The sequence below is a fragment of the Grampus griseus genome (assembly GCF_964374135.1).
Source record: "Grampus griseus genome assembly, chromosome: 7".
In the NCBI taxonomy this organism is placed as follows: Eukaryota; Metazoa; Chordata; class Mammalia; order Artiodactyla; family Delphinidae; genus Grampus; species Grampus griseus.
In genome coordinates this window covers 108,922,902-108,938,930 of record NC_139001.1, presented here as the reverse complement: position 1 = coordinate 108,938,930, position 16,029 = coordinate 108,922,902, and the positions used below count along the sequence as shown (strand labels likewise).

Here is a 16,029-nt window from a genome sequence, read left to right as displayed (position 1 = left end):
GGGAGCCCTTAGGACAGCTCCGGGGCAGCCGAGGGCCTGGGAGGGTCCACAGGGCCGGGGTGGGGAGAGGTGGGGCGGGGGGGAGGGAGCCGGCCCTCCCCCGTGCTGTGTTGTGGGCAGGGCATGTGTCTGCACTTGGCAGGACTGGGTGGAGCTATTTAAAGCTGACTCTGGGCATCAACTCCTTTGAGTGACAAAAATAACAACAATAAGCAAAATAAAAGCACTAACATGTTGGGAAAAAATACCACATGTCTTATGTCCTTTAGGTACTCTTTAATAGTTCCAGGTCCACAGATGTGGCCATGGAGGATTCCGAGTGGTAAAATGAATGAATAGCCTGGTTGCACGTTGAGGCCAAACAGACATAGGCAAAGGGCCGAGGGCATTCAGAGGAATGAGTGAAGCCTTGTGCCTGGGGTGGGGGTCAGGGAAGGCTGCCTGGAGGAGGTGATGTGAAGGGCCGGCTTGGCCTGGCGTCAGTAGGGAAGTGGTTTCCTGATGAATGTCGTGGAGGTGGCCGTGGTCCTGCCCCGTCAGACCTTTGCTTGGCCCCAAGCAGGTGGGTGGAGGCGAGACCTTTACCTCCCCTGGCCTGGCTCTGGCTCTGTGCTCTGCTGAGTTGGGGGCTGGGCTCGTGCTTTGCTGCTTCTCCACACAGGCTGTTCCCCCAGGGAGCCCAGCAAGCAGCTGATGAGGGGCTGGTGGGAGGTGGCTGGGCTGGAGGGGCAGATTCCACCCCTCTGCTGATGGCCGGCGTCGTGGCGCCTGGGGCTGAGAATAGCACCCACACTCGCATGGAGGGGACAGGTGGGCCGGCGGTGGCTGGGGTGGGTGGAGCTGATGTCTCAGAACAGGTGGTGTGGAGGGCTGGGCTCAGGGCGGGGCTGTGCGCGTCCTCTGCTGGCCCCACCCAGCATGGAAGCAAGTGGCCGGTGGGTGATCTTGTGGCTGGGAGCCCTCCCTGACCCCTCTGTAGAGTGGGCGGCATCCTGGGCTCAGCGCTGGGATGTCAGATAGCAAGGCCCATCAGGGCTGCTTGTGGGTCGTCAGAGGCCAGTACTCTGAGCCGCTGTTTGGGCTCCAGGGGGCCTTTACCAGTTTACCCTTTTACCAGGGGTCAGGGTAGTGGTGGTGGGGCTGGCAGGGCCCCTGCAGAGCCAGGGGGAGGAGGCTGCTGAGGGCGGTGGGACCAGGAACGGGAGGTGGGCTGGCTGCCGTGCCATGCTGTGTGTAAGCCCGAGTGAGTCATGACGAGCAGGTGCTTGGGGCGCCAGGCACCAGGCACAGGAAAGGGATGTGTGGGCCGGAGGGGTGGTGGAGGTGAGGGAACGAGGTGGGAGCGGCTGCTAGAGCTTTCTGGCTTGGGTGGGAGGAATCCCAGGTCGACACAGGGGTAAAGGGACAGGGGGAAGCCAGCCCCTGCTCTGTGCTGGACCCTCTTAGCCTCACAGCCCCACTTCATCCTTATACCCCCGTGAGGTCTTGGCTGGGTTTACTGATGGGGCTCAGGGCTCAGAAAGGTGAGCCCTGGCCCCCTGGCCCCGCCTACCTGCCTTCCGAAACCTCTGGGGACCTCAGACTCACTGTGACCCCCAGGTGTCCCCACCTCGGGTGATTCAGCTCCTTCCCTCTTGTCGCTCAAACCTGGCGTCCCCCTCAGTTTTCTCCCTGTCCCCCCATCCTTGAGCACTTCTCGCCATTTCCTGTCTTGGCCCTAAACCATCATTGCCTCTCACCTGGGTCACTGTAGTCACCCAAGTGGGCTCCCTGCTCCAACCTGCTCTGCAGTCTGTTCCCACACAGCCGCCTGGGCTCAGATCTGTGGGTCAGACCACAGCTCTCCAGGGCCTCCTACCCCCGCTGGAGTTTCAAAGCCCTGCGGCCTGGCCCTGGCTGCCAAGGCAGTTTGTGCAGTGGTTGGAGGGTCTAGCCTCTGGAGCCAGGCTCGGGCTTTGGATCCTAACCACCCCGCTGGCTGGCTGTGTGACCCTGGGGAGTTTTTAAGGCAGTGCCTCAGTTTCCATGTCTGCAAAGTAGGGATAATAATAGTACTTCCTTCCATGCGAAGGGCTCGGCACCTGTGTGCAGGGCATCTTCCTCCTACACCTGCCCTCTTGCCCTCTTTCACACTCTGGCCTGCTCTTCCCACCCCAGGGCCTTTGCACTTGCTGTGCCCTCGCTCCTTCATCAGGTCACAGAGGTCACGTCCCTGAGCCCCGCCCTCTCCGTGCCCTGCTGTGTGTTTGTTCAGAGACTTCCATCGCCACTGGACACGCCTTCCCCTTGGAGCACCGGCCCTTCCAGAAGCCCTCCTACCCACATGGAGGCCTGCTTCTGGTTCTGGTTCTGTGGACATCCAGGAATGGGCTCAGACTGGCGGGTGGTTCCTGAGGAGAGGGGAGCCAGTCATGACCAAGCCTGGGCCCTCTCCTGTGCCCCCTTGGGGCTCCAGGGCACCCCATGTGGGCTGACCCCCTCCCAGGTCCTCCCTGAGAGGAAAGGGCCTCCTTTAGAGCCATTTTGTTTGGGAACCAATGGCCAGGTTCAGATTCTAGCTCCTGTTTACTTAGCCCTGAGACCAGGGGCATTAGGCCTCAAGTTCTTGTGTTTTTTTCTTTCTACAACAGATTTTTATTAATTTACTGCCTGATAGTTATCTATAATACCTTTTTTTTTTTTTTTTGGCCATACCGCGTGGCATGAGGGATCTTAGCTCCCCGACTAGGGATGGAACCCAGGGCCCCTGCAGTGGAAGCGTGGAGCCCTAACCACTGGACCGCCAGGGAAGTCCCAGGCCTCAAGTTTCCTCATCTGAATACCTCCCTCTCATGGGATTTAGCGAATGCTCGTAAGGCTCTCCGGACGCCTTTGGATTAGCGGCTGCGTCTGATCTGTGGCTGCCTCCGCCCCGCACAGGCCCAGCCCAGCCCCGCCCCTCCCAGCACCCCCCAACCCCTTCCCCATCCCAACTTTGGCCCCTGCTGCCTCTGCTCCCCGGTGCTCTGTTCTGGGCTGTTCCAGCCTCCTGCACCCACCGCAGCCCACCCCAGCTTCCTCTGGAGTCAGGGTGGCCCTGCTCTGGCTTCTGGCCACTGGCTTATCTGCTGAACAGGCTGGAATTTCAGGCTTCCAGGGAGGGGAGGGGAGAGAGGAGAGGAGGGCAGGGTTTCTTGGCTGGAATCATCTGGAAACTCCTTACCTGGGAGTAAGTAAACTGGTTTCGACCAGACTGTCGTATTTCAAGGCACTGTTGTGGGTCTGACATACATGGCGGCCAAGTGTTTGTGTACCAGTTAAGGACGTAAAAAAAGAAAACCAAACATCACTTTTCACTCTCGCCAGTCTTTCTAAAGGAAAGGAAGAATCACTAAAAGAGGAAGGAGATAATTTTAGAGTGACAGTTTCCCAAGAAAGGCCCATTGGCTTCCTTAGTCGGTCAGCCGTTCCTACCAGGGCCCACAGGAAAGGATGATGGGTCTCTGTGGACTGGTGTCAGGGGATAGCGACTTCCAGAACATGAGGACTTGGGAAGAAAAATAGGTCACCAAGTGGGGTGAGGCCCTGGCGCTTCAGGGAGGCTTGGGAGGGGAACCTGGAAATGTTTTTCAGTTTTGTATTTCATTGCAAACATGTTTGCAAACTTTGCATTCTAATACACAATCTGTGCCGCTTATGTCACAAAAGTGGTTTCTTTACCAGTCAAATCTTTGGAATGCTGCAAAGTGGAGCAGGAATCTTTTGTAGTAAACAGACACGCTTCCTGTTACCCCCAGGCGGCTCTGTATCCCTGTTTATGGATCACAAGTTGAGGGATTTCCCTGGCGGTCCAGTGGTTAGGCCTCCGGTCCAGTGGTTAGGACTCCGAGCTTTCACTGCCCTGAGGGCCCGGGTTCAATCACTGTTTGGGGAACTAAGATCCTGCAAGCCCAGTGGTGCGGCCAAAAGAAAAAAAAAAAAAAGAATCACAAGTTGGGTTTCGGTTTTGAAATCCATCAGGTTCGGGGTCCTGGCTCTGCCACTCATTAGCTGAGTGACCTCTCTGAGCCTGTTTCTTCATCTGTAACATGGGACCAACAGTCACACCTTGGGATGTCCTGGTGATATGAGCCCACCTGTAAGGCAGTGTCAGGGGTGGTGGGCTCCCCTCAAGTTGGGTCCTTGGCCAGGGCTCCCTGGGGTCATGCCTTACACTATGATCTTTGTGGAGCTTCGAAGGAGGGGCAGATGCAGTCCATGGGGAGCTTGGCTGGGCGGGTGCATGGCTGGGAGATGACATCCGATGGTGAGGGTTACCCCCCCCGGGTGTGAGCTGAGCTCACAGACTTCCCCTGAAAGGAAGGCGGGTGGCAGCCTCTCCTGTCACCTCCTCCAGCCAGCCTGGGGTGACGGAGGTGCCGAGCAAAGATGGGGGCACAGAGGAACCAGGGAAGGGGGCTGTCTCTTGGGGGCAGCCCTGCGTGTGTGCCGGGCTGGGGAGAGGGAGCTGGAGTTGGGACACCCTCTCCTGAGACCCGCCGGCCCAGAGGTGGCCCTTCCTGGGCCTGGAGCCTGGCTTGCCCCCCCTGGGAGACTGTTGCTTTCCCTTTCTCTGGTTTTCTCCCCAGCTCCCTTCTGCATTCCGGATTTTTCTTCCACACCGTCTCCTGGCCTCCGCTCTGCTTCTTGCCTGGCTCTGTGGCCTCCGTGTGGTTCCTGCCACCTTTCTCCTGTGTCCGGAGGCAACTGAAGGGCCGGGGCAGGAGCCGTGTCCGGGAGCGTGTGTGGGGCTGTGTGCAGACACGTGGGCGAGCACCGGCACGCGGACACGCGAGTGTGCACATGGGCCTGCGTTGGGGGGCATTCTTGTCTGCTGGGGTTGGAATGCTGTTCCTGGCTCTTGCCCAAGGCCGGCGTTTTAACATTTATCTTTCTTAAAAAGTTATCGCCTGTTGGGGAAGTCGTCAGGCTGGGCCTGATGTATGGCCAGCCTGGCACCGCAGGAGGGCTGAGGAGTGCTGTTGGAGGCCCCTTGCCATGCGTTCTGGAAGCCTTGTGCTCTGGACCAGCTTTCCGGGCCCTGGGCTCTGCTCCCAGGCAGGAGCCTGAGCCGCTCCCCACCGCTGCCGGTCACAGCCGGGCCAAGGAGGCCAGACCCCTCATTCTAGCCGCTCTCTGCCTGGTGCCCACCCAACGCCAGGGTGCAGCGGCCGCTCTGGGGCTGTAGCCGTGTCACACTGGCCAGCAGATCGCCAGCCTTGGGCGTGAGCACTGTGGTTCTGAGGCAGAGGTGCCTGATGCATCTGCGTGAGTGAGTTCACGGGCCCTCGGCGGGAGAGGCAGCCTTGGTGTAGTCACCGGCCAGCCGGGGGCAGGGGCTGCAGTGCAGGAGCGGCAGCCAGGGAAAAGGACCGAGGAGTCAGGAGCCCTGGGTCCAGTCCTGGCCGGCCCACAGTCTCCTTGATACAGACCGGGGTTCTTGGCCTTCCGCAAGCAATAGAAACTGACTAGGGGCCAGACCAGAAATTCAGGCAAGGCTTTACGGGCCCTCCCCCCACCCCCCTCCGCTGCAGCTGGTGGGAGCGAGAACACACAACAGCTTCCCTTGCTCGCTTGCTTCCTGAGCAGGGAGAGCTTGTTCCTTATATGGGGTGAGGGTAGAGGTGTGTCCAGGGGTCTGGCCGGAGGGGTGGCTGAGGTGCTTTGCCCACCCCCTTGGTGGTGCTGTGTGCAGGGGGCATGCGCAGTACCCTGCTTTTGCTCCTGACCCCCTGCTTTTGCTCCGGGCTCTTCAAAAGTGGCAGCTGGGTTTTTTGGTCTCTTTGTATCTTTTGTCCATAATTTTGCCCCAACTGTGCATGCACGCAGTTACTTTTAGTCCCATATAGTTTCTTTATATTTTGTTGCTCGTGGAGAGGTATGTCCAGGTGCAAGCATTGCAGCAAAGGGTCCCCGGTCCCAGGCTGTCTCATTCTCATTCATGAAATGGGGGTGCCAAGGCCCACTGGAAGAAGAGGCCCAAGGGGTCCAGACGGCTGCACAGTGCCAAGAAGGGTTCGGCCAGGCCAGCAGGGCATCCCTGGGCTAGGGTCGACTGTCGGAGGAGCCCATCGCCTCTGCATCCCCAGGGCTCAGTCACTGGGTGGTGTGGCCTCGGCCTCGGCAGGGACGGACCCAGTGGGCAGCTGCAGGGCCTTGAGTCTCGCTCACTTTCCACAGCAGACGAGATCTGGGCCACACTTGCTCAGCCACGGGGTCCTGGCTCTGCTCCTTCTTTGCCCTGTGGCCAAATTCCTTCCTTTTCTCATCTCTAAAGTGGTGGTGAGAATACATAGCTCTAGGCCTGGCATAAAGATGAAAAGAAAGACCTAGGAACCGGACGCCCAGAAGCAGTGAGCACACGTCTCCCCTAAAGGGACCCTGGGCTTCTTGGAGGAATGGCTGATTCTAGGGCCGGGGCAGGGACCCGCTGAGCCTGGAGCATCTCGTAGTGTCAGGAAGCGAGGAAGGGCTCCAAGACTAGTGGAGGCGTGTCCACAGGCTCCCACTGGCAGAATTTAGGAGAGTTTGAGCGTGAAAAAGAATAATGATGGTAATAGACTATAGCACATTGAATGCAAAACGGAGGCAAGAGTCCGTAACAATATCCCCATAAAGGCGAGACCAGGGGAAGGACTTCTTTATAGCACGCCAGGTAGTATAGAGGAGGTGATAGAAGCCCGCGATAACAGTTGGTTCAGGCAAAGATGAGAGGCACAGAGCTTCTCAGACTTTAATGCACGCAGAGCCCTAGGGGACTTGTTAAAATGCGTCATGGAATCCAGCAGGTCTAGGGTGGAGCCTGAAATTCTGTATTTCTGCCGGGCTCCCAGAGGGCTGTGATGCCGCTGGTGCGTGGACCCCACTTTGAGTAGTAAAGTATTAAATGGACATAAAGACATCGGGTAAAAAGTTATTGGCCGTGGACTGTCACACAGTGGCGATGTATCGCCTTTCAGATGACTAGTCAATTATCTAGGGACAAGTCATCTCTACGGCAGAGGTCTGGCAAACACTGCCCGACCAAGTGGTCAAGCTCAGCACCGGAAGCAGGGGGCATCCTGAGGTGATGCTGTTGGACACATTACCTCTGTAGTATGCTTGCCAAAACAATGTTTAACCTGGACTTAATCATGAGGGAATGAGCAGATGAATCTGGAGTGTAGGGCATGCTCCATGGGACTGGTTTGTACTCTTAAAAAAATGTGTGGCCCAGGGAACCATACTCAGTATTTTGTAATAACCTATAAGGGAAAATGATCTGAAAAAGAATAGATATATATGTATAACTGAATCACTGTGCTGTACACCTGAAACTAACAAAACATTGTCAATCAACTGTACTGCAATAAAAAAAATGTCAATATCTTGAAAGAGAAACAAACATGTACAGGGAATAGGTATGTGGGGGAATATTTTAGACTAAAGGAGACAGGAGACATGACAAGAAAAAGCAAAGTGTGTACTAAGTGAAGTAAGTCAGAAAGAGATATCACTTATATGTGGAATCTAAATATGACACAAATGAACATATCTACGAAACAGAAACAGACTCACAGACATAGAGAACAGACTTGTGGTTGCCAGGGTGGAGAGGGGGAGGGATGGATTCGGAGTTTGGGATTAGCAGATGCAAACTATTATATAAAGGAGGGATAAACAAGTTCCTACTGTATAGCACAGGGAACTCTATTCAATAGCCTGTGATAAACCATAATGGAAAAGAATATGAAAAAGTATACATATGTATAACTGAATCAATTTGCTCTACAGCAGAAATTAACACAACATTGTAAGTCAACTATACTTCAATTAAAAAAAAAAAGCAATGTGTGAACTATGAACTGTGTTTGGATCCCAGATCAAAAAACAAATAACCCAGACCTAAGGGAGATTTGGGGGACAACTAGGCATGTTTGTATATGGACGTATATTGGGTAATAGTAATAAGTAAAGAGTAAACATCGGGGGTGCCATGGTACCACGGGGATTTAGGAGAACATTCTTATTCTTGGAAAGGTGCCGACGTAAATGTGCCGACGTCGTTAGGGGTGAAGGACTCGGGGTACAGGGTCATGATGTTTGCAGCCTACTTTCCAGTGGTTGGGCTGACGTGCAAACAAACGAACTAAACTGTTTCAATAGAGAGAAAGAGAGAAAAATTGTGGCCTGTGGTAACAATTGGTGAGTTTGGGGAAGGGCAGAGAGCCGTCTGTTGTACTCTTCTTTCAACTTGTTTTGCCATTTATGTGGGTTATATTTCAAACTAGAAGTCAGGAGGGGGCCTATGCAATGTGGCCGTGCCTGGTGGGCTGGGGCTTACCTCTCCCCTCTCCCTCCTTGCTCTGCTGAGGCCCTGCCCACCTGGCTCCTAGGTTACTAGAGGGTTGGGAGGAGTGTGGGGACAGGCGTCCATCACAGGGGGCCCGGTGGGCCCGGGCAGCATCTGGGCTCGAGGACCATGAAGCCGGCCCATCCCGCTGTTTGGAACAGAGGATGGAGCCGTCGGGCAGGAGTCAGGGGGTCACCCCAGGGTGTCGGGGAATGAGCCAGAGACCCTGAGGCTGTGGAAAGTTGGGGCAGAATATCCTGGGAGGGGGCAGCTCCAGCCACCAGGTGGCCTTTGGCCCAATTCTGATGGCCACCTCTTCATTTTTGCCTCTTGGCGTGTCTCCATCCGAATGGGTCCCTGCTGTGTGACCCCTGGAAAAACCTGGCCTTCCACCTGCCCATCTGCCTGTCTGTCTGTGTGCCCCTGCCTGCCCGGGAGCCTCTGTGAGGCTGCAAGGATGTGCATCCTGTCGCTGTGGTCCCCTGACCGCAGGCCCTGCCCGGAGGAGGAAGTGCAGTGGTGAGGCCCAGCCGCCCGGGCGCAGCTCATTCCGTGACCAGCCTCAACTGAGGCCGTGGCCGTGGAGGTGCCAGAGGAGATGATGAGGAAGGTGAAGGCCTGCTGGGGTCTCAGCGGCTGGGTGGTGGGTGCCCGGGGGAGCTGAACGCTCCTCTGTGTGTGTGAGCGTGAGGGCTCCGGGTGCTGGGGGAGGCGGGAGGAGGTCTCCATCTCTGCTGGTCTCTAGAAGGGCTTTTCTAGCCTGGTCCAGAGCCTGGGGACCAGGGCTTCCGTCCTGGGCCCCTGGGCTGGGCTTTTCTTGCCAGCCCTGTGCTGCATGTTCAGATGTGGGCATGTGTCCCACACATGCAGGGGGCGGGCCACGCTCTGGGAGGAGGGAGGAGTCCAAGCGGGACCCCTGGGGTCAGCCGAGGGGTGAGTGCCTGCACGCTTGCTCCCCTGCGCTGTGTTGGCTGGGCTGGGGTGGCTTGGAGGGGGCCAGGTCTGCTGGGTGCCCCTCCTCCAGTCTGGAGCTTGGGAGCAGCCCTGTGCTCACGCCTGACTGTGAGGCCCTAGGCTGTGTGTCCTGATTTGCCTGCCATCTGTCGCGTGGAGCCAAGGACACTTCCCTGTGAGGAGGGGGCCCGTGGTGTCTGTAAAGTGCTGTGCTCGGTGGGCAGTGAGCGATAATTGGTCCCTAGTTCGAACGAGACTGGCCCCGGGTGCCCTTTCTGTTCTTCTGGGTTTGGTGGCCGGGTGTGTGGCACAGCTGGTCTGTCCCCTGGGGCCACTGGCCATCCAGGAGGAGAGGAGGTGGCCTGGCGAGATGGCCCGGACGAGGCCTCTGGGCCGTGAGAGGGGCTGGGGAAGGGGCGCCCCCCTCCCCCTGCAGCACCCCGGCCACAGGAAGCTGTCGCTGAGCCCTGGCACTTAGAGGCACTCAGCCGTGTCCTGTGAGCCTCCTGCCCCAGCCAGGGAGGGGCCACTGGCCCTGGGTCACGGCCCAGCCCGGACAGGCTGACCCAGGGACGCTGTCGGGGAGGTTCGTTCTGCCACCAGCTCCCCTTTTTCTGCCCTGCCCGGGGCTGGTCCTTCCGAGGCTCTCCATACCCTCTGCTATCTAGCTGCACTGAGGATGTGGTGAGAGCAGACGGGGTGGCACTGATAAGGCTTCCTGGACCGCTGGGCTTGGGCTGAGCAACTGCGACCTTGGTGTCATCTGTCGCATCGTCCAAAAGGCTCCCCTTTGTTTATTACAGGGGAGACATGCATGATGAGCGTGTGCTTAGCGTGACACAGGAGAGTCTGGGGCTCCGCTCTCGGCGAGGAGAGGGCTGTGAGCTTGTGTATGTGAGGGCTGGACAGAGCCACCCTGGGGCCTCTGTGGGGGTGGGGACAGATCGGGCATGGCCCAGCGGCTTTTAGCTGGCAGGGTGATCGGGTGCAGTCTGGGCACCCCAGAGGCTGGTCAGAAAGGCCTCTTCCCCAGTGTCTGGGGCGTGGCAGGAGGCCCAGCTATGGAGGGTGGCAAACAGGTAGCCATCGGTGCTGTGGAGCTGTACTGCAACAAATTTTGTCCTGGTCCCTGGCCTGGGGCAGGAGGTGCCCAGCTTGTTTTTCCCTCAGTAGCCACACTGGGAGCTCCCCCTGAGGACGAGGACCCAGGCTGTGTGCCCTCCTCCCCTTGTCTGTAAAGTGGGATGGGTACAGTGAGCCATAAACAAGGCCAAGGCCAGCACACACTCACTGGGCGATGCCCTGAGCCTCGACGGTGCCGTGGGTACAGTTACTCCCGTGTCAGAGGCAGGCACTGAGGTGTAGCGAGTTAAGCAGTTAGCCTGAGGTCACATGGAGCCGTGCTGGTCACCGCCCTCCACACTGACTTTGCAGGGCTGGGACCCACTGGAGCCAACACACGTTACCCAAGACCAGACCTCAAATTCGTGTGAATGCCAGATCTCACCCTGATCCTAACAGCCACCTTCATGGTGAGCTCTCTGCGTGTCAGGCTGAGGACTTTCCATACACGACCCTCTCATTTTGCATAACAGGAAACTGAGAAGTGGACTGTTTTGTTCAAGTTCAAGACTCTGATCTCAAAGTTCAAAGCTCAGATGAGAACGAGTTTTGTGTCGACCCTGTGCCCAGCCCTGTAACGGAGCTGGGGACACAGAGAGGGCTGGACACTGTCCTGGCTCTCAGGCTGTGCAGGCTTGGGCCAGGCCAGAGGCAGACACTCAGGCAATGAGGAGAGTTGGTACAGGCCCTAAGTGGTACAGAGTGGGGTGGAGGAGGGAAAGGGCAGGGGCAGCTTCACAGAGGAGGTGTCACCTGAGCGAGATTTTGGAGGATGAATAGGAGTCTGCTGTGTGCACATGCATGCCTTCTGTCTGACATCTTGGGATGCCATCTGTCTGGACTGGGAGGGTGGGTTTGTGTCAGGTCCAGCCATCAACTGTGTGAAGGCTGTTCTGAAAGTCTTTTAGGGGATCACCTGTACTTGGGTACCTACTATGGGCCAGGTACAGAGATGTTTTACAGACATGAGCCTTAAGGTGGGCGCTAATGTCCTTTATTAAAAAAAAAATTAATTAATTACTTGGTTGCATTGGGTCTTTGTTGCTGTGCACGGGCTTTCTCTAGTTGCGGCGAGCAGGGACTACTCTTCGTTGAGGTGCTCAGGCTTCTCATTGCGGTGACTTCTTTTGTTGCGAAGCACGGGCTCTAGGTGCGCGGGCTTCAGTAGTTGTGGCACGCAGGCTTAGTAGTTGCGGCTCGCGGACTCTAGAGCGCAGGCTCAGTAGTTGTGGCACGCGGGCTTAGTTGCTCCGCGGCATGTGGGATCTTCCCGGACCAGGGCTCGAACCCATGTCCCCTGCATTGGCAGATGGATTCTTAACAACAGCGCCACCAGGGAAGCCCGCTACCGTCCTTTTTATTTTCCGACAAGGCACTTGAGGTTGAGAGACGTGGTCAGAGTCCCTTTTCTCAGGGTTCTTCTCACCACCTGGTGTAGTCTCACCATGGCTGGCCTCTTTCTCGAGGCCTGAAGCTCTCTCTGGTGGCTTCCGCTGGCTGGGGGAAACCCACAGCTGTGTTGGATGCCTGGGGCCAGGTGTACATTTCTGTGTGTACATCGGGGCCTTGGCCTTCTCAGGAGCCCTGATAGCCGGGCGGGCACTGGTGACTCCACTGATGGAGGGCATCTCCTCAGGGAGAAGGAGAGGCAGGGGGTGGACAGGCTCACTTTCCAGTTCTCCTGCCTGATGGTTTGCTCCAGTGGCCCCTGCTGACTTCTGCAGGTTCTTTCCCACCTGGTGGTCCATTTCTTTCTCTGGAGGTGGCGGGGCTGTGGGGTGGGCGTTGATGGGGTGAGTCACCTACCTGTGCTCAGTGTCGAGTGGGCTGGGCATCCCCACAGCTCCACCCTGTTCCCATGGGGCCAGCCGGATGTGGCTGCCAGGGGAATGGGGAGCCTGTGGATTGAGGGAAGTGCCCGTTTTCTTTCTTTTACTTTCTTCTTCTTTTTAAAAATCTTTTCTTGGCCACACTGTGCGGCACGTGGGATCTTAGTTCCCTGACCAGGGATCGAACCTGCGCTCCCGCCATGCATTGGAAGCACAGAGTCTTAACCACGGGACTGCCAGGGAATTCCCAAGTGCCTGTTTTCCTGCTCGTGGTTTTGCTTTTCTCCTCTCAGTCCCTTGTCGGCCCTTGGCATCCAGCTGCACTTCACCCATGGAGTGTCCTGACTGTTGTAGCACAAAGTTGTTGGCAGGCTGCTCCCCAGTGTGCGCCGCTGCCCCCGCACCCGCCACTCTCACCTTTCCTCTCCATCCTTTGCGACCTTTAGTCATCTTGAGCGACTTGAAATTCCCTGGTAACGGACCTCATCTTTCTGGTCCTCCTCGCCTTTGCTGCAAGCTCTCCCCTCCTTCTGAGCTGCCCCTTCCCCCTGGAAGTCTTCCTTGATTGCCCGGACTGGATAGGATCTCCAACCTGGGCTCCCGCAGACTCATGTACCTCCCTCTCTCTTGGGACTGGGCACACGTCTGAATGATTTGCTGACCCAGCAGAGATGAACAGGGCTGGGCACAGAGCGGGCGTTTGGCAAGAGATGGCCGAATGCATTGCATGATGAGAGAGAGGGTCTGAGAGCCGACTGGCCTCGCCCTGGCTCCTGGGCAGCTGGGGGAGGGGGAGCAGGGCAGCACAGGCCATCCTAGGGTCAGTCAGGGGTGGGAAGGGTCCAGGCTGTGTTCTGGGACTGGGCATCCCTCGGTCTAGGACCCTGGCCTGGCATTCCAGCCCCATCTGGTACTCATCCCTGCCAGGGGCCCACCTGTTTGTCTCCTCCACCTGCCACCCTCACCCACTACCACCTGCTGACTTGTTATTCTTGTTGGGTCTTGGCCGCCGTCTCTGCCGACCATCATCGCGGTGTTGTCCTTTTTGCTTGCCTGCCCAGGCCTGTGGAGGGGCGTCTTTGCCTCCCTCTACCCCTGCACACCCCACCTCCTGTCTCCCTCAGTAGCCCCTTCCTGTACCCCCATCTCATGTTTTTCTCTGCTGTCTTCCCATTGCCCTCACCCTTCCTTGCTTCTTTATTCTCTCTCTGCTCATAGAGAACTCTGGGATTGGAGGGACAGAAGCTGGGAGAGGGGAGTCTGGGAGAACCTGGTGGGCCAGGGCTTCCTCTCAGGCTCCTGGTCTGGCTCCCTCTTTTTCTAGATCTTTCCCCCCTCTCTCGGCCTTGGGTCTCTCTCCCTCTCTCTCTCTCTCTGCCTTTACCCACCCACCTCCCCATCTGTGTCCTCAATGCCCTCTCTGCTGACACAGCTGAGAAGGGACAGCTGTGACTCACAGAGGGGCGAGTCTGCCTCTGGGATTTGGGGAGTAGAGTGTGTGGCCGTGAGCCCACGTGTGTGTGCCCTTGTGTGCCTGTGTGTGTGAATGCACGTGTGCCAGTGTGAGTGCCAGGGGTGGGAGGGAGTCTAGATATGGGCTAGAATGGGTCATAACTGAAACTCTGGTCAGATTGGGAGCTGACTCCCAGGGACCGCAAGAGCCTGACGCCCAGCCACCCTCCCTGCCCTCCTGGTCCTGGGGCGGTCACTTCCCTGCCCCGCCGTCTGGTATTTATGAGCCTTGGGCCCAGGAAAAGGAGTCATGTGGGGAGGTGGGGCTGCCCCTACTGGCCCCCTCATGTTCAGCTGCCAGGGTTGGGGGGAGCACCCAGGGGTGCAGTGTAAGTTCAGCTAGGAGGGGCGCCCGACCCCTCATACTGCTGTTTCGGTTACTACAGCAAGTCTGTCCTAAGTTCCTCCTCTTGACTGATGGGTGAGCCCTGTGTAGAGGATGAAGAGGGTCTCAGCCCTGCCCTTGGGGGTCCCAGCAGCCACAAGACCTCCGAAGGTCCCGGTGCCCTGGGCTGGGTGACATTGGCCATGGGCCTCCCAGACCCGACCCTGGCTGGGGTGGGGAGGGGTCTGCGGTATCGGTGACAGGACCCTCTTGGTTTGGCCACTTCCCTTCTCAGAGTAACACACTTTCTTTCCCCCTCTGCCTCGGCAGGTCCTCCAGAAACTGGGGAAGGCGGATGAGACAAAGGATGAGCAGTTTGAACAGTGCGTCCAGAATTTCAACAAGCAGCTGGTGAGTGTGGGTGGCCCTTGGCCTCAGGGAGCTTGTGAAAATGGAACTGCGGCTGCCAGGTGGAAAATGTCAAGAGCTGAATTTGTGGGCTAGGGGAACTTGAGAAGAGCGTCAGTGTGGGCTGGCGAGGTCACGGAAGACTTCTTGGAAGAGGGAGCATCGGCCCTGGGTGTGGACCGTGGCGGGAGAGGAAGGAGGGGCAGGAGTATACCTTAGGTACTTGGTAACACTTCAGGTTGGGGTGGGAGCTGGCGTTAGATTGTGCCCAGGCTCTGGGAAACCTTGAATGTCAAGGCAAGTGGGATCTCTAGAAGCTTCTTGTGAGGAGAGTGGTAGCTGCAGGGTTTAATGCGGGAGCAGAGCAGACTGGCTTTGATTTGGGCACCTCGATCAAAGTGTCGACCGTGCCTGGCTGAGTGGCAAGCTCCAGGCCTGGCCATTTGTAGATGGCTTGTGGGTGCCTGTAACAACCCTGTAAGGCAGCTGGTGTCACTGTGCCCCTTTCACAGATGAAGCAGTTGAGGCTCAGAGAAGTTGGGTGATTTGCCCAAGGCCATCCAGCTTTGGGAGTGGATTCAGACCCATACTTGTCTGATTCCAAAAACTGCAAGGGACTTGAAGGGCATCCTTAGCAATTCCTTTTACAGGCCAGGGACCGGTGACAGGAGGGCCTTAATTATGTTGGCAGCCTGGGGGCAGTGGTTAGATCCAGGGGAGGACTTCCTGACCAAAGGGCTCTAAATACCCTGACTGGGTTGTACCTGAGACCTTCCCCGCTCAGGTCTGCTAAGTCTAGAATAAGCTACTTTGGTGGCTGTGTCTGAGTGTTGTAGAAAAGGGGAATGAAACGACCCTGGCAAGGGTGCCCTCACTGGGCAGGGCCAAGGAGGCAGGGAGAGAGAGCTGGGCCACGGCTCTGTGGCTTCGGCAGACCAGCCCCAGTGAGTGACAGATGGGGATGGGGGCCAGAGGAGGCCACAGGAATGGGCATGGCTGTGGGGAGTGAGGTCAGGGTCTCAGCTCTGCTAGGAAAGGGGCCAGGTGGGCCTAGACAGGGGCTGGGAGGGCCCAGGCCTCTTCCTGCTTGTCCACACCTGACGCCTCAGAAAGCACGGAAGCTACCCACCACAGCCTCTGCGGCTGGAATGGAACCTCTGGCGGAAGGGGCCTCCTTTGGAAAACTCTGACAGCCCGCTGGCCAGGGGCTGGGAGCAGCTGGGAGAGGGCCGAAGAGCATGCTGGGAGAGGGCAGGGGTGCATGCTGGGAGAGGGCAGGGGAGCAGCTGAAAGAGGGTAGGGGTGCATGCTGGGAGAGGGCCGGGAGCATGTTGGGAGAGGGCAGGGGAACAGCTGGGAGAGGGCAGGGGTGCATGCTGGGAGAGGGCAGGGGAGCAGCTGGGAGAGGGCTGGGGAGCCTGCTGGGAGAGGGCCGGGGTGCCAGCTGGGAAAGGGCCCAGGACCAAGTCTACCCTCACCTGCCAGAGAAGCTGAACTGAGGGGTTCCCCAGAACAGGGCTGGGAGCCCC

General features: G+C 57.7%; 1 protein-coding gene across 17 annotated transcripts in view; it reads left to right on the top strand.

Annotated features, from left to right (window-relative positions):
• The window catches only part of BIN1 (bridging integrator 1), a 55,765-nt gene that overhangs the window by 14,240 nt on the left and 25,496 nt on the right, over positions 1–16,029 (top strand). For all 17 annotated transcript variants that reach the window (XM_082657769.1, XM_082657781.1, XM_082657780.1 and 14 more), the window contains exon 2: positions 14,423–14,503. In XM_082657769.1, the coding sequence (XP_082513895.1) occupies positions 14,423–14,503 (81 nt within the window). The remainder of the gene's footprint in view (positions 1–14,422; positions 14,504–16,029) is intronic.